The following is a 24759-nucleotide window of genomic DNA, read 5'->3' as shown; positions in this document are numbered from 1 at the left end:
AGGGTTCCGTAGTGGTTGCTGCTGAACTCCTGTTTCTACCACAGCATCACGTTCCTGTACTTGAGGTATATCCGCCCAGTCTCTGGAGTACCAAGTACAGGGAACGTAACATTTAGATATGAGAGATAGGCAGATAAATAGATATGCGATAGACAGTGTTAGGGTACGTTAACCTGTTCAGGTCTGGTCTATAAACTCTCTGCAGTCATCAGTCAGAATTCTGTTTCCTACACCATCAACAGATAGACTGATGATAGATAAATAGACAGATATGAGATAGATAGATATGAAATAGACAGATAGATAGATATGAGGTAGAGTGTATGTACAGTATATATATATATATATATATATATATGTATGAGGTAGATAGATATTAGATATAGATAGATGAGATAGATTGATGATAGATAGATATGATAGATGATAGATATGACATAGATAGATATGAAATAGATAGATGATAGATATGAGATAGATAGATATGAGAGAGACAGATGATAGATATGAGATAGATAGATAGATAGATAGATAGATAGATAGATATGAGATAGTGTTACAGGTGGGTTAAATTCGAGGAAACCCAGATGGGTGTATTCACAGAAAAGTACTTCAACAAATAACTTGAATATATATATATAAATATGAATTTATTGTATACTTAGCTAAGGTTATTGAGCAATTCAGCAGATGTTCAATACAGCAATCACATCAGCATACTCAGGAGCCTCGCCCACTGTGTCTAGAGGCTGAGTTATATTCAGATCATCCTGGCACTTCTGCAGTCCGTGTTTCATCCAGGCTGTCTAGGCTGCTTTAACATTGAAAATGTCTATCTTATATAGGCTGGAGTAAGCTTATTTCATATGTACAAAGTTCATATTATGAAATATACATAAATGCTAAGAAACAGTAGGAGGCACTGTTGCCTCAATTTTGAGTGTTAGAAATAACATAAAAATACCAATGTGTAACATGGATTACATAGATTAACACACAAGGTGAAAACACCATTGTCTCAATCTGAAGACGCAAACATTCCAATGTTGACATATGTCCACCTCCAAACACTTGTCTTGTTTTTGTCTGTCTCATATAACCAGACAATGGACATTGCCCTTGCTTGTAAAATATACCTGTCAGGAATACTGACACACACAGAACATATGAGATAGATGGATAATGTGATACTTATAAGATGGATAGATATGAGATAGATAGATAAATAGATATGAGATAGATATGAGATATATTGATAGATAGATATGAGGTAGGTATATTGGCGTTTCTATAGTGGGTCCAGTGTGTGCCAGCACACGGGCCCCTGAGTCCCGAGGGGGCCCACACCGCACCCATTTCTCCTATACTTACCTTTTCCAGAATCCATCACTCACTGTGTGTGGGCCCCCTCCTCTCTCGTAACCATCGCGCTGCTGCTAGCACACTGATCACTAGAGACTCTGGCACAGTGCCAGAGTCTACAGCACATGCACAGGACTCTGAAAAAATGGCGCGGCGGCAATTTTTGGAGTCCCGCGCATGCGCTGTAGACTCTGGCACTGTGCCAGAGTCTACAGCGCTCAGAGCACTAGCAGTGGCGCAACGGCTACGGGAGAGGAGGGGGCCCACACACGGAGTCTGCACACGGGTCCCCTCCTCTCTAGAGACGCCCCTGGGTAGGTAGATAGATATGAGATATAGAGATGGATAATGTTTAAATAGATAATGTTTAATTGTTTTTATAGGGAATATTTTTGTTTTTCACATCCCATATATACATTTGGGGACTAGGTGAGAATGGAGGCCCCATATCGGTTTCGAATTCCTGAAGATTGATGGCGAAATGAAAATAACTTGTTTCAGACTATACATAATATAATATGAAATGATTATTGCCTATAGTAGGTCCTCAGCGATCCACTGCTCCTGGTAACTGATCTGTTTCCATAGATGCACATCGTTCACACCAAGAATGGGATGACTCTGACAGACGCCAAAAAGGACAGAACTGGGATTGCCGTGCTGGGATTCTTCATTGATGTGAGTATTCTCCTCCATTAGACAGGAAGCCTCAGCGGATTATTACTTATGTTCCTCAGTCCAGTCCACTGACTCTCCAGTCTCATCTGATAACCATCCATGTCTGTCTTGGCTCCTCATTATTAGTACATCTCCTATTTATCTTGGAAGACCCCGCTGCATTTGGAGGAAACTCCCAATCTGCCCCACCTGCACTGCGACATGGTTTTGCCCAGTTTCTTGCTTGTTTGCTTTTTCTTCCGCATCTGAATAACCCCCCGAGAGTCCAATCTACAGGCTGCGGCCAGGAAACAAGGGAATCATATGTGGGACAGTACAATCCTGTAATCAGGCAAAGTGTCTCAGTGTCAGCAGGTGCTACGGTGAGGGTGGAGTGACTAGTTATACAGCACCGGACCGGGGCCGCTTCTATACATTCTTGCGTTACGCACCCAAGTAGAGCACCGCATAGAGGAAGGCTCTTTGACCCGGTAACATGCAGAAATACACTCCTATGGGGGAAGTGGCAGTCTGTGTCCCAGCTGCCTTACAGCGCCATTGTCTCTATGGATGAGCCGCGGCTCCTTTGCTTGTCTCTATGGATGAGCCGCGGCTCCTTGGCTTGTCTCTATGGATGAGCCGCGGCTGCTTGGCTTGTCTCTATGGATGAGCCGCGGCTCCTTGGCTTGTCTCTATGGATGAGCCGCGGCTCCTTGGCTTGTCTCTATGAATGAGCCGCGGCTCCTTGGCTTGTCTCTATGGATGAGCCGCGGCTCCTTGGCTTGTCTCTATGGATGAGCCGCGGCTCCTTGGCTTGTCTCTATGGATGAGCCGCGGCTCCTTTGCTTGTCTCTATGGATGAACCGCGGGTCCTTTGCTTGGGCGGCTGCTGTTCCAGGCAACATCAAGTCACAGTGACATTGGGCTGCGGCAGGTAGTCTGTGAGGAGTCCCTGACCTGAGGACTCTGCTAGGCCTACAGCAGTGGCGGTGCGCAGCGCCACTCGAGTCGACAGGCCAGGCTCACAGTACCATCAAGTGTCCTCACTCCTGAAAGTAATGTAATGTGTAAGGGGCACTACTAATGTGGGCATAATGTGTAAGGGGCACTACTAATGTGGGCATAATGTGTAAGGAGCACTACTAATGTGGGCATAATGTGTACGGGGCACTACTACTGTGGGCATAATGTGTAAGGGGCACTACTAATGTGGGCATAATGTGGGGGCACTACTAATGTGGGCATAATGTGGGGGCACTACTAATGTGGGCATAATATGGGGGCACTACTAATGTGGGCATAATGTGTACAGGGCACTACTACTGTGGGCATAATGTGTAAGGGGCACTACTAATGTGGGCATAATATAGGGGCACTACTAATGTGGGCATAATGTGGGGGCACTACTAATGTGGGCATAATGTGGGGGCACTACTAATGTGGGCATAATGTACAGGGCACTGCTACTGTGGGCATAATGTGTAAGGGACAGTCTCTAGTGTGTATACTTACCATATATTGATGTATATAGTATACAAAACGAGAAATATTATATATCCTCTTCTAACTCTTTATACATTTTTAGAGTAATTTGTGTTTTCTGTTATGTTTTTGTTCTTGTCTTTATGTTCTATGTTATGTGCGGGCTCCTTATACAATGGTCCACTAAATATAACCCGATATACTGTATATTGCACTGAATATGGTGTTTTAAAATTAATGGAACTGGATATGACCAAATATAAGTAGAGACACCCGATGAAAAAGGAGAGAGACATACCAACACAGTATGCATCTAGGAAAGGGCTTATTATCCACACATGATCCCTCATTTCATGGAAAGTTTTCATTTTGAAAAAAGATGTTTTAGATATTTGTACCAGCGTGGATCGGAAATGGAGAGGGGGACTGTGCTACTTTCAGCCTATGTTAGGAGAACGTCACGATCAGCCTAGTAAGGGCAGAAGTGACATCACCATTAGCACACAGAGCGGATACCATCACACATCTACGGTGGAAGCGTTTCACCGCGACGAGGGTGGAAGTGACGAACCTCGGTAAGGGCAGAAGTGACTAACCGCAACAAGATCGAGGGTGGAAGTGATGCGCATGGCGATGTGGTATTATGTCATACTACAAGGGCAGAAGTGATATAGCAGTAAGGACGGAAGTGATGAACCGGAACCAGAACGAGGGCGGAAATTATGTGCACGGCGATGTGGTATTATGTCATACTACAAGGGCAGAAGTGATATAGCAGTAAGGACGGAAGTGACCACGACGATGGCGGAAGTGATATAGCCGTAAAAGCGGAAGTAATGAACCGGAACCAGAACGAGGGCGGAAGTGATGCGCATGGCGATGTGGTGTTATGTGGTACCACAAGAGTAGAAGTGACCACGACGAGGGCGGAAGTGATATAGCAGTAATGGCGGAAGTGATGAACCGGGACCAGAACGAGGGCGGAAGTGATATAGCCGTAAAAGCGGAAGTAATGAACCGGAACCAGAACGAGGGTGGAAGTGATGCACATGGCGATGTGGTGTTATGTGGTACCACAAGAGTAGAAGTGACCACGACGAGGGCGGAAGTGATATAGCAGTAATGGCGGAAGTGATGAACCGGGACCAGAACGAGGGCGGAAGTGATATAGCCGTAAAAGCGGAAGTAATGAACCGGAACCAGAATGAGGGCGGAAGTGATGTGCATGGCGATGTGGTGTCACGTGGTACCACAAGGGTAGAAGTGACCACGACGAGGGCGGAAGTGATATAGCAGTAATGGCGGAAGTGATGAACCGGGACCAGAACGAGGGCGGAAGTGATTTGCACGGCGATGTGGTGTCACGTGGTACCACAAGGGTAGAAGTGACCACGACGAGGGCGGAAGTGATGCACCCAACAGGGTGGAACTTTATGTTTCAGCAGGTATAAAATCCAGTTTTAATAGATAGAGATTAGTCTCTTATCTTGGATTACTCTGTTATCCTTATATATATATTTTAATAAAAGCTTTCTTGGATTATCTATATACATTGTTTCACGTGTATATATATATATATATATATATATATATATATATATATATACACACACACAGATATTAATTACATTATACATACTATCACCTTATACTCTAGCCAGGAGACAAGCGCAGTGTGACGCACTTTCTTTTGCCATATACGTTAGGAGGGAGTGTGGATCTCTCTCACTGTCACCTACCGCAGCTATTTTCCCTTGACTGGTGATTAAGTGGAGCCCTCAAACCTCCTCATTTCTAGTATATTTTGTGACACACAGGAGACAGGTGTGACGTACAGGAGACAGGTGTAATGTACAGGAGACAGGTGTGAGGTACAGACGGTGTGACGTACAGGAGACAGGTGTGACATATATGAGACAGGTGTAATGTACAGGAGCCAGGTGTGACACACAGGAGCCAGGTGTGACGTATACGAGACAGGTGTGACGCACAGGAGACAGGTGTGACGCACAGGAGACAGGTGTGACGCACAGGAGACAGGTGTGACGCACAGGAGACAGGTGTGACGCACAGGAGACAGGTGTGACGCACAGGAGACAAGCCCAGGAGACAAGCCCAGGAGACAGGCGCGACGCCCAGGAGACAGGCGCGACGCCCAGGAGACAGGCGCGACGCCCAGGAGACAGGCGCGACGCCCAGGAGACAGGTGTGGGAGACAGGTGTGATGCACAGGAGACAGGTGTGATGCACAGGAGACAGGTGTGACGCACAGGAGACAGGTGTGAGGTACAGACAATGTGACGTACAGGGGACAGGTGTGACGCACAGGAGAAAGGTGTGACGTATAGGAGACAGGTGTAATGTACAGGAGACAGGTGTGACGTATAGGAGACAGGTGTGACGTATAGGAGACAGGTGTCATGTACAGGAGACAGGTGTGACGTATAGGAGACAGGTGTAATGTACAGGAGACAGGTGTGACGTACAGGAGACAGGTGTAATGTACAGGAGACAGGTGTAATGTACAGGAGACAGGTGTGACGTACAGGAGACAGGTGTAATGTACAGGAGACAGGTGTCATGTAAAGGAGACAGCTGTAACGTACAGGAGACAGGTGTGACGTACAGGAGACAGGTGTGACGTACAGGAGACAGGTGTAATGTACAGGAGACAGGTGTAATGTACAGGAGACAGGTGTCATGTACAGGAGACAGGTGTGACGTATAGAAGACAGGTGTGAAGTATAGGAGACAGGTGTAATGTACAGGAGACAGGTGTGACGTATAGGAGACAGGTGTAATGTACAGGAGACAGGTGTGGCGTACAGGAGACAGGTGTGGCGCACAGGAGACAGGTGTGACGCACAGGAGACAGGTGTGGCGTACAGGAGACAGGTGTGGCGCACAGGAGACAGGTGCGGAGCACAGGAGACAGGTGCGGCGCACAGGAGACAGGTGTGACGCACAGGAGACAGGTGTGACGCACAGGAGACAGGTGTGAGGTACAGACAATGTGACGTACAGGGGACAGGTGTGACGCACAGGAGAAAGGTGTGACGTATAGGAGACAGGTGTAATGTACAGGAGACAGGTGTGATGTACAGGAGACAGGTGTGATGTACAGGAGACAGGTGTGAGGTACAGATGATGTGACGTACAGGGGACAGGGGTGGCGCACAGGAGACAGGGGTGGCGCACAGGAGACAGGTGTGGCGCACAGGAGACAGGTGTAATGTACAGGAGACAGGTGTGGCGCACAGGAGACAGGTGTGGCGCACAGGAGACAGGTGTAATGTACAGGAGACAGGTGTAATGTACAGGAGACAGGTGTGACGTACAGGAGACAGGTGTGACGTACAGGAGACAGGTGTAACGTACAGGAGACAGGTGTAACGTACAGGAGACAGGTGTAATGTACAGGAGACAGGTGTAACGTACAGGAGACAGGTGTAACGTACAGGAGACAGGTGTGACGTACAGGAGACAGGTGTGACGTACAGGAGACAGGTGTAACGTACAGGAGACAGGTGTGACGTACAGGAGACAGGTGTCATGTACAGGAGACAGGTGTCATGTACAGGAGACAGGTGTGACGTACAGGAGACAGGTGTAACGTACAGGAGACAGGTGTAATGTACAGGAGACAGGTGTGACGTACAGGAGACAGGTGTAACGTACAGGAGACAGGTGTAACGTACAGGAGACAGGTGTGACGTACAGGAGACAGGTGTAATGTACAGGAGACAGGTGTCATGTACAGGAGACAGCTGTAACGTACAGGAGACAGGTGTGACGTACAGGAGACAGGTGTCATGTACAGGAGACAGGTGTCATGTACAGGAGACAGGTGTCATGTACAGGAGACAGGTGTCATGTACAGGAGACAGGTGTGACGTATAGGAGACAGGTGTGGCGCACAGGAGACAGGTGTGGCGCACAGGAGACAGGTGTGGCGCACAGGAGACAGGTGTGACGCACAGGAGAGAGGTGTGACGCACAGTAGAGAGGTGCGATGCACAGGAGACAGGTGTGGCGTACAGGAGACAGGTGCGATGCACAGGAGACAGGTGCGATGCACAGGAGACAGGTGCGATGCACAGGAGACAGGTGCGATGCACAGGAGACAGGTGCGATGCACAGGACACAGGTGCGATGCACAGGACACAGGTGTGACGCACAGAAGACAGGTGTGATGCACAGGAGACAGGTGTGGCGTACAGGAGACAGGTGTGATGCACAGGACACAGGTGTGATGCACAGGAGACAGGTGTGACGCACAGGAGACAGGTGTGATGTACAGGAGACAGCTGTGAAGCACGGAGGCAGGTGTGAAGCACAGGACACAGGTGTGGCGCACAGGACACAGGTGTGATGCACAGGAGACAGGTGTGGCGCACAGGAGACAGGTGTGGCGCACAGGAGACAGCTGTGAAGCACAGGAGACAGGTGTGAAGCACAGGAGACAGGTGTAATGTACAGGAGACAGGTGTGGAGCACAGGAGACAGGTGTGGAGCACAGGAGACAGGTGTGATGCACAGGAGACAGGTGTGATGCACAGGAGACAGGTGTGAAGCACAGGAGACAGGTGTGACGCACAGGAGACAGGTATGACGCACAGGAGACAGGTGTGGCGCACAGGAGACAGGTGTGGCGCACAGGAGACAGGTGTGGCGCACAGGAGACAGGTGCGGAGCACAGGAGACAGGTGCGGCGCACAGGAGACAGGTGTGACGCACAGGAGACAGGTGTGACGCACAGGAGACAGGTGTGAGGTACAGACAATGTGACGTACAGGGGACAGGTGTGACGCACAGGAGAAAGGTGTGACGTATAGGAGACAGGTGTAATGTACAGGAGACAGGTGTGATGTACAGGAGACAGGTGTGATGTACAGGAGACAGGTGTGAGGTACAGATGATGTGACGTACAGGAGACAGGTATGACGCACAGGAGACAGGTGTGGCGCACAGGAGACAGGTGTGGCGCACAGGAGACAGGTGTGAAGCACAGGAGACAGGTGTGGTGTATAGGAGACAGGTGTGGCGCACAGGACACAGGTGTGATGCACAGGACACAGGTGTGGCGCACAGGAGACAGGTGTGGCGCACAGGACACAGGTGTGATGCACAGGACACAGGTGTGGCGCACAGGACACAGGTGTGATGCACAGGAGACAGGTGTGGCGCACAGGAGACAGGTGTGGCGCACAGGAGACAGGTGTAATATACAGGAGACAGGTGTAATGCACAGGAGACAGGTGTAATATACAGGAGACAGGTGTGATGCACAGGAGACAGGTGTGATGCACAGGAGACAGGTGTGGCGCACAGGAGACAGGTGTGGCGCACAGGAGACAGGTGTGAGATTATTTGTGTCTTTTTCCACAGATCATGGAGTCGGCCAACACATCACAGCTGTCGATGATCTCCGGAGTATTAAATGAAGTCTCCATTCCCGGTAACCCCTCTCCCATTCATACACTCTTCTCATAAGGAATTAGTTATTAATATAAACACATGGGGCGCGATGCAATTCCTATTCAGGGCCCTGTGACACCCGATGACGGGATTTCTTCTTGCATCCCTGGAGGGGTGCGAGCAGAAATCAGACAAAAGCGCCGGCCCGATGCTGATTTCTGACTTTAGCGCGGTGGAACCTGCCTCGTACCGGGCACTTAAGTCGGAGAATTCTGGTTCTTCCGACAAAACACCCTGTTTTAGTCCGGGAGAACGGGTATTCTCCGACTTACCATTGCGCTGTATTGAATAGCTCCGGGAGCTAATGCCCAGCGCTATTTAACTCTCTGAGAATTGAATCGTGGCCATTGTTGTTAAAAAACTTCTTGCCTGAACACGTCTGCGCCTAGTTATCAAACTAGTACTCATCAGTGATAAACATGACAGATCTCATCAATGTATCTACACAGAAATATATACATGTATAGCTATATAAATAACACTTCCCATCCAGAAGCCGTAGATTCCTCCTCCGTTATTACCACCCTGAGATGCTGTTATCAGTACTGTGACCATACTGCTGCCATGTTGATAAATAGGCTCCTTCTGTAATGTCCAGTAGAGGGATGGGGTTTCCTTAGTAAGGACTTACCATCAGACACCGACCTGCTAGAGATATATCACCTAGTGCAGACCTGGCCGACCTGTGCCTCTCCAGCTGTTGTAAAACTACAAGTCCCAGCATGCCCTGCCACAGTTTTGCTATTAGGGAATACTTAAACTTTGGCAGGGCACAATGGGATGTGTAGTTTCCCAACAGCTGGAGAGCCACCTGTTGGCCATGCATGGTCTAGTGGAGGTCATTCCGAGTTGATCGCTCGCAAGGCGATTTTAGCAGAGTTGCTCACGCTAAGCCGCTGCCTACTGGGAGTGAATCTTAGTTTCTTAAAATTGCGAACGAAAGATTCGCAATTTTGCGATTACAAACTTTTTAGCAGTTTCTGAGTAGCTCCACACTTACTCGTCATCTGCGATCAGTTCAGTGATTGTCGTTCCTGGCTTGACGTCACAAACACTCCCCCGTTTCTCCAGCCACTCCTGCGTTTTTTCCGGAAACGACAGCGTTTTTTCCCACACGCCCATAAAACGGCCTGTTACCGCCCAGAAACACCCATTTCCTGTCAATCACACTACGATCGCCTGAGCGAAGAAAAAGCCGTGAGTAAAAATACTAACTGCATAGCAAATTTACTTGGCGCAGTCGCAGTGCGGACATTGCGCATGCGCACTAAGCGGAAAATCGCTGCGATGCAATGAAATTTACCGAGCGAACAACTCGGAATGAGGGCCAGTGTCCCCAGCTTAAAGTATGGCCCTAACATCACTGTAAGGAGCATTATCCTGCTGGAACATTCCATCACTGTAAAGAGCATTATCCTGCGGGACCTGTCACCATATGACCAGGCGAGGGGCTTAGCCCCGCTTACCCCTCGACCTGCCTACACTGTAGCGGGACCTGTCACCATACAGCCCAGGCGAGGGGCTTAGACCCGCTCCCCCCTCCACCTGCCTACACTGTAGCGGGACCTGTCACCATACAGCCCAGGCGAGGGGCTTAGCCCCGCTCCCCCCTCCACCTGCCTACACTGTAGCGGGACCTGTCACCATACAGCCCAGGCGAGGGGCTTAGCCCCGCTCCCCCCTCCACCTGCCTACACTGTAGCGGGACCTGTCACCATACAGCCCAGGCGAGGGGCTTAGCCCCGCTCCCCCCTCCACATGCCTACACTGTAGCGGGACCTGTCACCATACAGCCCAGGCGAGGGGCTTAGACCCGCTCCCCCCTCCACCTGCCTACACTGTAGCGGGACCTGTCACTAAACAGCCCAGGCGAGGGGCTTAGCCCCGCTCCCCCCGCCACCTGCCTACACTGTAGCGGGACCTGTCACCATACAGCCTAGGTGAGGGGCTTAGACCCGCGCCCCCCGCCACCTGCCTACACTGTAGCGGGACCTGTCACCATACAGCCTAGGCGAGGGGCTTAGACCCGCTCCCCCCTCCACCTGCCTACACTGTAGCGGGACCTGTCACCATACAGCCCAGGCGAGGGGCTTAGCCCCGCTCCCCCCCTCCACTTGCCAACACTGTAGCGGGACCTGTCACCATACAGCCCAGGCGAGGGGCTTAGCCCCGCTCCCTCCAGCTGCCAACACTATAGCGGGACCTGTCACCATACAGCCCAGGCGAGGGGCTTAGCCCCGCTCCCTCCACCTGCCTACACTGTAGCGGGACCTGTCACCATACAGCCCAGGTGATGGGCTTAGCCCCGCTCCCCCCCTCCACCTGCCTACACTGTAGCGGGACCTGTCACCAAACAGCCCAGGCGAGGGGCTTAGACCCGCTCCCTCCCTCCACCTGCCTACACTGTAGCGGGACCTGTCACCATACAGCCCAGGCGAGGGGCTTAGCCCCGCTCCCTCCACCTGCCTACACTGTAGCGGGACCTGTCACCATACAGCCCAGGCGAGGAGCTTAGACCCGCTCACTCCACATGCCTACACTGTAGCGGGACCTGTTACCATACAGCCCAGGCAAGGGGCTTAGCCCCGCTCCCCCCTCCACATGCCTACACTGTAGCGGGACCTGTTACCATACAGCCCAGGCAAGGGGCTTAGCCCCGCTCCCCCTCCACATGCCTACACTGTAGCGGGACCTGTCACCATACAGCCCAGGTGAGGGGCTTAGCCCCGCTCCCCCCTCCACCTGCCTACACTGTAGCGGGACCTGTCACCATACAGCCCAGGCGAGGGGCTTAGCCCCGCTCCCCCCTCCACCTGCCTACACTGTAGCGGGACCTGTCACCATACAGCCCAGGCAAGGGGCTTAGCCCCGCTTACCCCTCCACATGCCTACACTGTAGCGGGACCTGTCACCATACAGTCCAGGCGAGGGGCTTAGCCTCGCTCCCCCTCCACCTGCCTACACTGTAGCGGGACCTGTCACCATACAGCCCAGGCGAGTGGCTTAGCCCCACTCCCCCCTCCACCTGCCAACACTGTAGCGGGACCTGTCACCATACAGCCCAGGTGAGGGGCTTAGCCTCGCTCCCCCTCCACCTGCCAACACTGTAGCGGGACCTGTCACCATACAGCCCAGGCAAGGGGCTTAGCCCCGCTTACCCCTCCACCTGCCTACACTGTAGCGGGACCTGTCACCATACAGTCCAGGCGAGGGGCTTAGCCTCGCTCCCCCTCCACCTGCCTACACTGTAGCGGGACCTGTCACCATACAGCCCAGGCGAGGGGCTTAGCCTCGCTCCCCCTCCACCTGCCTACACTGTAGCGGGACCTGTCACCATACAGTCCAGGCGAGGGGCTTAGCCCCGCTCCCCCCTCCACCTGCCTACACTGTAGCGGGACCTGTCACCATACAGCCCTGGCAAGGGGCTTAGCCCCGCTTACCCCTCCACAAGCCTACACTGTAGCGGGACCTGTCACCATACAGTCCAGGCGAGGGGCTTAGCCCCGCTCCCCCCTCCACCTGCCTATACTGTAGCGGGACCTGTCACCATACAGCCCAGGCAAGGGGCTTAGCCCCGCTTACCCCTCCACATGCCTACACTGTAGCGGGACCTGTCACTATACAGCCCAGGCGAGGGGCTTAGCCCCGCTCCCCCCTCCACCTGCCAACACTGTAGCGGGACCTGTCACCATACAGCCCAGGCGAGGGGCTTAGCCCCGCTCCCTCCACCACCTGCCTACACTGTAGCGGGACCTGTCACCATACAGCCCAGGCGAGGGGCTTAGCCCCGCTTCCCCCTCCACCTGCCAACACTATAGCGGCACCTGTCACCATACAGTCCAGGCGAGGAGCTTAGACCCGCTCGCTCCTCCACCTGCCTACACTGTAGCGGGATCTGTCACCATACAGCCCAAGCGAGGGGCTTAGCCCCGCTCCCTCCTCCACCTGCCAACACTGTAGCGGGACCTGTCACCATACAGCCCAGGCGAGGGGCTTAGCCTCGCTCCCCCTCCACCTGCCTACACTGTAGCGGGACCTTTCACCATACAGCCCAGGCGAGGGGCTTAGCCCCGCTCCCCCCCTCCACTGTAGCGGGACCTTTCACCATACAGCCCAGGCGAGGGGCTTAGCTCCGCTCCCCCCTCCACCTGCCTACACTGTAGCGGGACCTGTCACCATACAGCCCAGGCGAGGGGCTTAGCCCCGCTCCCCCCTCCACCTGCCTACACTGTAGCGGGATCTGTCACCATAAAGCCCAGGCGAGGGGCTTAGCCCCGCTCCCTCCACCTGCCTACACTGTAGCGGGACCTGTCACCATACAGCCCAGGCGAGGGGCTTAGACCCGCTCCCCCCACCTGCCTACACTGTAGCGGGACCTGTCACCATACAGCCCAGGCGAGGGGCTTAGCCCCGCTCCCCCCCTCCTCCTGCCTACACTGTAGTGGAACCTGTCACCATACAACCCAGGCGAGGGGCTTAGCCCCGCTCCCTCCTCCACCTGCCAACACTGTAGCGGGACCTGTCACCATACAGCCCAGGCGAGGGGCTTAGCCCCGCTCCCCCCGCCACCTGCCTACACTGTAGCGGGACCTGTCACCATACAGTCCAGGCGAGGGGCTTAGCCCCGCTCCCCCCTCCACCTGCCTACACTGTAGCGGGACCTGTCACCATACAGCCCAGGCGAGGGGCTTAGACCCGCTCCCCCCTCCACCTGCCTACACTGTAGCGGGACCTGTCACCATACAGCCCAGGCGAGGGGCTTAGCCCTCCTCCCTCCACCTGCCTACACTGTAGCGGGACCTGTCACCATACAGCCCAGGCGAGGGGCTTAGCCCTCCTCCCTCCACCTGCCTACACTGTAGCGGGACCTGTCACCATACAGCCCAGGCGAGGGGCTTAGCCCCGCTCCCTCCACCTGCCAACACTGTAGCGGGACCTGTCACCATACAGCCCAGGCAAGGGGCTTAGCCCCGCTTCCCCCTCCACCTGCCAACACTGTAGCGGGACCTGTCACCATACAGCCCAGGCAAGGGGCTTAGCCCCGCTCCCCCCTCCACCTGCCTACACTGTAGCGGGACCTGTCACCATACAGCCCAGGCGAGGGGCTTAGCCCTCCTCCCTCCACCTGCCTACACTGTAGCGGGACCTGTCACCATACAGCCCAGGCGAGGGGCTTAGCCCCGCTCCCTCCACCTGCCAACACTGTAGCGGGACCTGTCACCATACAGCCCAGGCAAAGGGCTTAGCCCCGCTTCCCCCTCCACCTGCCAACACTGTAGCGGGACCTGTCACCATACAGCCCAGGCAAGGGGCTTAGCCCCGCTCCCCCCTCCACCTGCCTACACTGTAGCGGGGCCTGTCATCATACAGCCCAGGCGAGGGGCTTAGACCCGCTTCCCCCTCCACCTGCCTACACTGTAGCGGGACCTGTCACCATACAGCCCAGGCGAGGGGCTTAGCCCTCCTCCCTCCACCTGCCAACACTGTAGCGGGACCTGTCACCATACAGCCCAGGCGAGGGGCTTAGCCCTCCTCCCTCCACCTGCCTACACTGTAGCGGGACCTGTCACCATACAGCCCAGGCGAGGGGCTTAGCCCCGCTCCCTCCACCTGCCAACACTGTAGCGGGACCTGTCACCATACAGCCCAGGCGAGGGGCTTAGCCCCGCTTCCCCCTCCACCTGCCAACACTGTAGCGGGACCTGTCACCATACAGCCCAGGCAAGGGGCTTAGCCCCGCTACCCCCTCCACCTGCCAACACTATAGCGGGACCGGTCACCATACAGCCCAGGTGAGGAGCTTAGACCCGCTCGCTCCATCTGCCTACACTGTAGCGGGACCTGTCACCATACAGCCCAGGGGAGGGGCTTAGCCCCCCCCCCCCCCCCCCCCACCTGCCTACACTGTAGCGGGACCTGTCACCATACAGCCCAGGCGAGGGGCTTAGCCCCCCCCCCCCCCCCCCCCCACCTGCCTACACTGTAGCGGGACCTGTCACCATATATATTAATATTCCAGCCCACCTGATGCACAGAGCAGCCAACCTGTCTGTGATCGGTGGGTCGGCCAAATATTGAGCAGTATGCCCCCAGCATAACAGGTGCAACCCCTTTATATTCCAAGATGTCCAGGATGATGGGCATCACTGGACTTGTAGTTCTGCAGCTGCTGTTACTGACCATTTCTGCAAGTGAGCCAGGGTCATCTCTCTAGGAAGCACGGTGAGGCGAGAGGACGCAAAGAATGTCGGACTGGCCGGCCCACCACCGATATGTGTGATGACCCGGCCGGTCCCTCACTGTCCTGGCTGCCGCTGGGTCATGCTTTGTGGGCGGCACACAACGACTGGAAAATGCATTTCACCATTACGGAGGCTCCGGCTTCAATGAGCTTCTGCACATGCGCAGAAGCTCAGATTGCTGCAGGCGCAAGTTAGAGTCCAGGCCCGGCATGAGGATTGGGAAACACGGCCTTTGAGACACGTGGCCGGCCGAGCAGGGACCTTCTCAGCGTCCCGTCGTACCAATCTACCCCTGGCCATGGCTGACAGTGTACACAGCACATACCCAGTACAGTATAGAGTCACAGATGGCTCCTCAATTAGGGCAGGTCACAGGCGGAGCAGAAGTGCCGCTGATGCTCATTGGCGCTCTGCTCCAGGGCTGTTTTACAGCAGCAAGGACACACAGTGGCCTGCCGGGAACAATGGAGGAAGTGCCCCCTTCAGTCCTGGAGCCCGGCGGCAAATTACTCCATTGTCTCCCGGAGTTACGCCTTTGATTTGAGCCAGTATCACTTAACCACAGACAATTCTTTCCAGACACCGCTGGTCACGATCATTAAGCACCTGTGGTCAGCTGATGTGTTGGCCATGGTGAGTGGTTATGCCTTCCATAAGGTATTCCCGGTACACGTGACACCATGGAGCGAGGAATATAGAATGTCCGCACAAATTTCCAATCTGTCGGCACCCACTATCATTGATAACCAGTGTGAACTGGGATAACTCACGTTGCCGTGTCATGAGCTGACTGATGTCAGATGACAATTGATGCACAGTATGGTGGTGCCACCTACCATTACCTTTACATACTGCTATACTATGACTATGGGCACTTCATTGTATGTACACAGGAAAGCGATACTGCTGCTAATGGAAAAGATTGATGGCTGCTGGTGGTCATTAATTTCGCTGCTCTTTCTTCATTCCAGGAACAACGCTGCCATTAAATTATACTCTCTCACTCGATACACTCCTGGGTAATGTCAATCGTACAATGTACTATCGATATCTTGGCTCACTCACCACTCCAACATGTGATGAGGCTGTAATCTGGACTGTCTTCAATAATCCAATATTAGTCCCCACCCAGGTGGTAAGTATCAAGTATGATGACTCTCTGTGTTCCTTCACTCTTGTCCTACAGTTACATGGAGTCTGTGCCGCTACAACACCCTGCCTACCAGCTATCCTGCCACATGGACGCTACATCTCTTCCTCTTTCACGCTGCCTACCAGCTATCCTGCCACATGGAGGCTACATCTCTTCCTCTTTCACGCTGCCTACCAGTAATCCTGCCACATGAAGGCTACATCTCTTCCTCTTTCACGCTGCCTACCAGCTATCCTGCCACATGAAGGCTACATCTCTTCCTCTTTCACGCTGCCTACCAGTAATCCTGCCACATGAAGGCTACATCTCTTCCTCTTTCACGCTGCCTACCAGTAATCCTGCCACATGAAGGCTACATCTCTTCCTCTTTCACGCTGCCTACCAGCTATCCTGCCACATGAAGGCTACATCTCTTCCTCTTTCACGCTGCCTACCAGTAATCCTGCCACATGGAGGCTACATCTCTTCCTCTTTCACGCTGCCTACTAGCTATCCTGCCACATGAAGGCTACATCTCTTCCTCTTTCACGCTGCCTACCAGCTATCCTGCCACATGAAGGCTCCATCTCTTCCTCTTTCACGCTGCCTACCAGCTATCCTGCCACATGAAGGCTACATCTCTTCCTCTTTCACGCTGCCTACCAGCTATCCTGCCACATGAAGGCTACATCTCTTCCTCTTTCACGCTGCCTACCAGCTATCCTGCCACATGAAGGCTACATCTCTTCCTCTTTCACGCTGCCTACCAGCTATCCTGCCACATGAAGGCTACATCTCTTCCTCTTTCACGCTGCCTACCAGTAATCCTGCCACATGGAGGCTACATCTCTTCCTCTTTCACGCTGCCTACCAGTAATCCTGCCACATGGAGGCTACATCTCTTCCTCTTTCACGCTGCCTACCAGTAATCCTGCCACATGAAGGCTACATCTCTTCCTCTTTCACGCTGCCTACCAGTAATCCTGATACATGGAGGCTACATCTCTTCCTCTTTCACGCTGCCTACCAGTAATCCTGCCACATGGAGGCTACATCTCTTCCTCTTTCACGCTGCCTACCAGCTATCCTGCCACATGGAGGCTACATCTCTTCCTCTTTCACGCTGCCTACCAGCTATCCTGCCACATGAAGGCTACATCTCTTCCTCTTTCACGCTGCCTACCAGCTATCCTGCCACATGGAGGCTACATCTCTTCCTCTTTCATGCTGCCTACCAGTAATCCTGCCACATGGAGGCTACATCTCTTCCTCTTTCACGCTGCCTACCAGTAATCCTGCCACATGGAGGCTACATCTCTTCCTCTTTCACGCTGCCTACCTGCTATCCTGCCACATGGACGCTACATCTCTTCCTCTTTCACGCTGCCTACCAGCTATCCTGCCACATGGAGGCTACATCTCTTCCTCTTTCACGCTGCCTACCAGTAATCCTGCCACATGGAGGCTACATCTCTTCCTCTTTCACGCTGCCTACCAGTAATCCTGCCACATGGAGGCTACATCTCTTCCTCTTTCACGCTGCCTACCAGCTATCCTGCCACATGGAGGCTACATCTCTTCCTCTTTCACGCTGCCTACCAGCTATCCTGCCACATGGAGGCTCCATCTCTTCCTCTTTCACGCTGCCTACCAGTAATCCTGATACATGGGGGTAAATTTACTAAAATGAGCATTCTATTTAAGATGGGATGTTGCCCATAGCAACCAATCAGATTTTACTTCTCATTTATCTAGCACCTTCTAGAAGATAATACCTGGAATCTGATTGGTTGCTATGGGCAACATCCCATCTTAAATAGAACTCCCATTTTAGTAAATATACCCCATGGAGGCTACAGCTCTTCATCTTTCATGCTGCCTACCAGTTATCCTGCCACAATGAGGCTTTACCTCAGAGGTTCTCAAACTCGGTCCTCGGGGGCCCACACAGTGCATGTTTTGCAGGTAACCCAGCAGGTGCACAGGTGTATTAATTACTCACTGACACCTTTTAACAAGTCCACAGGTGGAGCTAATTGCGATTCTGTGAGACCTGCAAAACATGCACTGTGTGGGCCCCAGAGGACTGAGTTTGAGAACCTCTGCTTTACCTCTTCCTCTGTCATCCTGCCGATCAGTTGTCCTACCACATGGAACCTACGCATCTCTTTCATCCTACTACATGGAGGCTACATATCTTCATCTTTCACGCTGCCTACCAGCTATCCTGTCACATGGAGGCTACATCTCTTCTCCTTTCACGCTGCCTACCAGTTATTCTACCACAATGAGGCTTTACCTCTTCCTCTGTCATCCTGCCTACCAGTTATCCTGCCACATGGAGGCTACATCTCTTCTTCTTTCAAGCTGCCTACCAGTTATTCTACCACAATGAGGCTTTACCTCTTCCTCTGTCATCCTGTCGACCTGTTGTCCTAACACATGGAGGCTACAGCTCTTTCTCTGTCAAGCTGCCTACCAGTTATCTTACCATATGGAAGCTTAACCTCTTCATCTGTCATCCTGTTGTCCTACCACAGGAAGACTACCCATCTCTTTTATCCTGCCTACCAGCCATCCTACCACATGGAGGCTAATCGTCCTATTTCATGCTACCAGTTAATCTACCACATGGAGGCTACACCTCTTCCTCTGTCATCGTGCTGACCTGTTGTTCTACCACATAGAGGCTACACCTCTTCCTCTGTCATTCTGCCTACCAATTATCTTACCATATGGAGGCTACACTTCTTTCATTCTGCCCACCAGTTATCTTACCACATCATGAAGGCTACACCTTTCTTTCATCCTGCCTACCAGTTATCCTACCAGGTGGAGGCTTCACCTCTTCCTCTGTCATCCTGTAAACCTGTTGTCCTACCACAGGGAGACTACACATCTCTTATCCTGCCTATCAGCCATCCTACCACATGGAGGCTACACCTCTTCTCTTTTATCCTGCCTACCAGTTCACCTACCACATGGAGGCTACACCACTTCCTCTTTCGTGCTGACTACCAGTGTTCCTACTACATGGAGGCTACACCTCTTCCTCTTTCATGCCACCTATTGGTCATCCTACCACATGGAGGCTTTACCTCTATCTCTTTCGTGCTGTCTACCAGTTATCCTACAATATGGAGGCTTCACCTCTTCCTCTGTCATCCTGCTGACCTGTTGTTCTACCATTCATTCATTCTGCCACCAGTTATCTTACCACATCATGGAGGCTACACCTCTTCTTCCATCCTGTCTCCCATATGGAGGCCACACCTTTTCCTCTTTCGTGCTGCCTACCAGTTATCCTACCATATGGAGGCTACGTTTCGGCTTTCATCCTGCCTACTAGTTGTCTTACCATATAGAGGCTACACCACTTCCTCTTTCATGCTGCCTACCAGCTATCCTGCCACATGGAGGCTCCATCTCTTCCTCTTTCACGCTGCCTACCAGTAATCCTGCCACATGAAGGCTACATCTCTTCCTCTTTCACGCTGCCTACCAGTAATCCTGCCACATGGAGGCTACATCTCTTCCTCTTTCACGCTGCCTACCAGTAATCCTGCAACATGGAGGCTACATCTCTTCCTCTTTCACGCTGCCTACCAGCTATCCTGCCACATGGAGGCTACATCTCTTCCTCTTTCACACTGCCTACCAGCTATCCTGCCACATGGAGGCTCCATCTCTTCCTCTTTCACGCTGCCTACCAGTAATCCTGATACATGGGGGTAAATTTACTAAAATGAGCATTCTATTTAAGATGGGATGTTGCCCATAGCAACCAATCAGATTTTACTTCTCATTTATCTAGCACCTTCTAGAAGATAATACCTGGAATCTGATTGGTTGCTATGGGCAACATCCCATCTTAAATAGAACTCCCATTTTAGTAAATATACCCCATGGAGGCTACAGCTCTTCATCTTTCATGCTGCCTACCAGTTATCCTGCCACAATGAGGCTTTACCTCAGAGGTTCTCAAACTCGGTCCTCGGGGGCCCACACAGTGCATGTTTTGCAGGTAACCCAGCAGGTGCACAGGTGTATTAATTACTCACTGACACCTTTTAACAAGTCCACAGGTGGAGCTAATTGCGATTCTGTGAGACCTGCAAAACATGCACTGTGTGGGCCCCAGAGGACTGAGTTTGAGAACCTCTGCTTTACCTCTTCCTCTGTCATCCTGCCGATCAGTTGTCCTACCACATGGAACCTACGCATCTCTTTCATCCTACTACATGGAGGCTACATATCTTCATCTTTCACGCTGCCTACCAGCTATCCTGTCACATGGAGGCTACATCTCTTCTCCTTTCACGCTGCCTACCAGTTATTCTACCACAATGAGGCTTTACCTCTTCCTCTGTCATCCTGCCTACCAGTTATCCTGCCACATGGAGGCTACATCTCTTCTTCTTTCAAGCTGCCTACCAGTTATTCTACCACAATGAGGCTTTACCTCTTCCTCTGTCATCCTGTCGACCTGTTGTCCTAACACATGGAGGCTACAGCTCTTTCTCTGTCAAGCTGCCTACCAGTTATCTTACCATATGGAAGCTTAACCTCTTCATCTGTCATCCTGTTGTCCTACCACAGGAAGACTACCCATCTCTTTTATCCTGCCTACCAGCCATCCTACCACATGGAGGCTACACGTCCTATTTCATGCTACCAGTTAATCTACCACATGGAGGCTACACCTCTTCCTCTGTCATCGTGCTGACCTGTTGTTCTACCACATAGAGGCTACACCTCTTCCTCTGTCATTCTGCCTACCAATTATCTTACCATATGGAGGCTACACTTCTTTCATTCTGCCCACCAGTTATCTTACCACATCATGAAGGCTACACCTTTCTTTCATCCTGCCTACCAGTTATCCTACCAGGTGGAGGCTTCACCTCTTCCTCTGTCATCCTGTAAACCTGTTGTCCTACCACAGGGAGACTACACATCTCTTATCCTGCCTATCAGCCATCCTACCACATGGAGGCTACACCTCTTCTCTTTTATCCTGCCTAGCAGTTCACCTACCACATGGAGGCTACACCACTTCCTCTTTCGTGCTGACTACCAGTGTTCCTACTACATGGAGGCTACACCTCTTCCTCTTTCATGCCACCTATTGGTCATCCTACCACATGGAGGCTTTACCTCTATCTCTTTCGTGCTGTCTACCAGTTATCCTACAATATGGAGGCTTCACCTCTTCCTCTGTCATCCTGCTGACCTGTTGTTCTACCATTCATTCATTCTGCCACCAGTTATCTTACCACATCATGGAGGCTACACCTCTTCTTCCATCCTGTCTCCCATATGGAGGCCACACCTTTTCCTCTTTCGTGCTGCCTACCAGTTATCCTACCATATGGAGGCTACGTTTCGGCTTTCATCCTGCCTACTAGTTGTCTTACCATATAGAGGCTACACCACTTCCTCTTTCGTGCTGTCTGCCAGTTTTCCTACCATATGGCACATGGAGGCTACACCTATCTGTATTTTATCCTATTAAGCAGCTACCCTGTCCATCTTACATCTAACCTTACTACATAAACCAGAGGTTCTCAAACGCAGTCCTCAAGTCACTCCAAATTCCAGGTTTTTGTCTCAGCACAGATGGTTAAATCAAATTGACTGAGATGATAACTAAGTCACTTGTGGCCAAGCATGGATAAACTTAAACCTGGACCATTGGGGTGCCTTGAGGACCGCGTTTGAGATCCTTTGACATAAACTGTTATTCCTCCTTTGCACCTAGAGTCACTTTTCTGGCATTGTTTGTTCTTCATCTGTGGTGCAGGTTTCTTTTTTTTCTTTCCCCATCACATCTACTCTAAGCCAAATAGTGTCCATCTCTTCCCCAGCTCTAGGTGTGTTATATGAATAATGTCTATAATATGCTGTTTACTACAACATCTTATATTTATCTGATCAGTTTTGTCCAAAATTATTTTCCAGATACAATCGTTTTCATCTGCTCTCAAATCCAATGCCTCAGGAATGTTAGAGACAATTATGAAAAACTTCCGGCCTCCTCAATCTCTCAATGGTCGACAAGTGCAATCTTCATTCCAAAGAAGCCAATCTGTAAACAGCACAACAGCACCAAATACCACAAGCGCAACAGCACCAAATACCACAAGCGGTTCATATGCCAGTCTGCAGAATAGTGCAACCCTTTTCATTGTCATGATGCTTCTTCTACTGAATTAGAGATTATCATAAATGTAACCTCACCAAGATGTCGCCTCAAACACGAGTTCTCCACCACAAACTATGTAAAAGTAATATATGCAGACACCAGCTTCCCCATATCATGTATCTCTAATCCAAGTCTAAGGAGTGAATTTACTAAGCAGCGGGAGGAAACAGATGGCTTGCCGGCAGTTTGATACAGTTACAATTCTGCGGTAACGTCCATTGGTGTACAATAGTCAAACGCTGGGATTGTCAACACTTCATCTAATAATTGTTTAAAAGAAGATTAATTGTGGTAATATTTTATAACAGGGACATTTATTATTTTATGATACGGCACCATTTATATATACACATAAAATAAGGAACGTTGCCCGAGTCTTTTAACCCCAAATTAAAAATCATTTTATAGGGGGTAATTCCAAGTTGATCGCAGCAGGAATTTTGTTAGCAATTGGGCAAAACTATGTGCACTGCAGGGGAGGCAGATGTAACATGTGCAGAGAGAGTTAGATTTGGGTGGGGTGTGTTCAATCTGCAATCTAAATTGCAGTGTAAAAGCAGCCAGTATTTACCCTGCACAGAAACACTATAACCCACCCAAATCTAACTCTCTCTGCACATGTTAAATCTGCCTCCCCTCCAGTGCACATGGTTTTGCCCAATTGCTAACTAAATTCCTGCTGCGATCAACTTGGAATTACCCCCAAAGTCTCTTCAATATAACTAATAAATACAATTGGTTTCCTAATAAACAGAAATTATAATGCTGCCTAATATTGTGATAAAATTGTATCTTCCCATAAGAGCGTTACACTGATTCCTTGTGTTATTCGTGTGTTGGTTCCTCATCTTCTGATTGGGCAGGTAACAGTGTGACGCTTTGCGAGACGCCGGTCACAACCACCTCAGCTGTGGGGGGTATCTGGCGCTGTTGCTTGATCATGTTACTTTGCAGATATAACGAGCAGTGTGCACCCAGCATTACAGCCGTTTGGTGTTAGTAAATCTGGAGTATGCCAAACTAATGATTAGTTAATTTACCACTAAGTCTATTTCATCCACATGACCCAGTAATGGCCATTATACCCAGCTCAGTCTCTACCGGTTTCCAGTTATGTCAGAGAAAAACTTCCACTAATACAGAATGTAAGCCAGACAATCACCAGAATACGCAACAACGACAAAGTGCCGCACCGGCTCCACCGTCATATAATCAGCTGTATAGTAATGAAATATCCTCTCCTCCTGCCGGGGAATATTGCAAGTAATAAAGACGTTTGTGACTGAAGATCTATTATCCTGATTATTGGTAATAAAGACCAAGACAGACCCCCCTCCCACTGAAAACTGTGAGAAAATGCAACATCGCACAACATGTCCACCAGGTACACAATGCTCTGCTCCTGGGCTTCCAACTTACACTCCCTCCAACATGTCCCCTTCCACCAGGTATACAATGCTCTGCTCCTGGACTTCCCACTTAAACACCCTCCAACATGTTCCCTTCCACCAGGTACACAATGCTCTTCTCCCGCTTTTCCCACTTCCACCCCTCCAACATGTCCCCTTCCACCAGGTACACAATGCTCCGCTCCTGGACTTCCAACTTACATCCCCTAAAACATGTTCCCTTCTACAAGGAACACAATGCTCTGCTCCTGGTCTTCCCACTGACACACCCTCCAACATGTCTCTCCTTCCACCTGGTACACAATGCTCCGCTCCGATGCTTCCCACTGACACACCCTCCAACATGTCCCCTTCCACCAGGCACACAATGCTCTGCTCCTGGACATCCCAATTACACATCCTCCAACATGTCCTCTTCCACCAGGTACACAATGCTCCGCTCCTGGGCTTCCCAATGACACACCCTCCAACATGTCTCCTTCTACCTGGTACACAATGCTCTGCTCCTGGTCTTCCCACTGACACACCCTCCAACATGTCTCTCCTTCCACCTGGTACACAATGCTCCGCTCCGATGCTTCCCACTGACACACCCTCCAACATGTCCTCTTCCACCAGGTACACAATGCTCTGCTCCTGGACATCCCAATTACACATCCTCCAACATGTCCCCTTCCACCAGGTACACAATGCTCTGCTCCTGGGCTTCCCACTGACACACCCTCCAACATGTCCCTTCCAACAGGTAAACAATGCTCCGCTCCTGGGCTTCCCAATGACACACCCTCCAAC

At 51.4% G+C, this 24759-nt stretch overlaps 1 protein-coding gene across 1 annotated transcript in view; it reads left to right on the top strand.

The window, feature by feature from the left end:
* Window positions 1-22939, top strand: part of LOC134944462 (carbonic anhydrase 4-like) — a 186698-nt gene extending 163759 nt beyond the window's left edge. Inside the window, exons 4-7 of the mRNA XM_063933032.1 lie at window positions 1951-2040; window positions 8890-8959; window positions 16193-16356; window positions 22315-22939. Of these exons, the coding sequence (XP_063789102.1) occupies window positions 1951-2040; window positions 8890-8959; window positions 16193-16356; window positions 22315-22569 (579 nt within the window). The 3' untranslated portion in view covers window positions 22570-22939. The remainder of the gene's footprint in view (window positions 1-1950; window positions 2041-8889; window positions 8960-16192; window positions 16357-22314) is intronic.
* The last annotated feature ends 1820 nt before the right edge of the window (window positions 22940-24759 follow it).

Source organism: Pseudophryne corroboree, chromosome 7 (genome assembly GCF_028390025.1).
Source record: "Pseudophryne corroboree isolate aPseCor3 chromosome 7, aPseCor3.hap2, whole genome shotgun sequence".
NCBI classification, from domain to species: Eukaryota; Metazoa; Chordata; class Amphibia; order Anura; family Myobatrachidae; genus Pseudophryne; species Pseudophryne corroboree.
The sequence above is the reverse complement of the archived record's forward strand: the minus strand, read 5'-3'. Positions and strand labels throughout refer to the sequence as shown.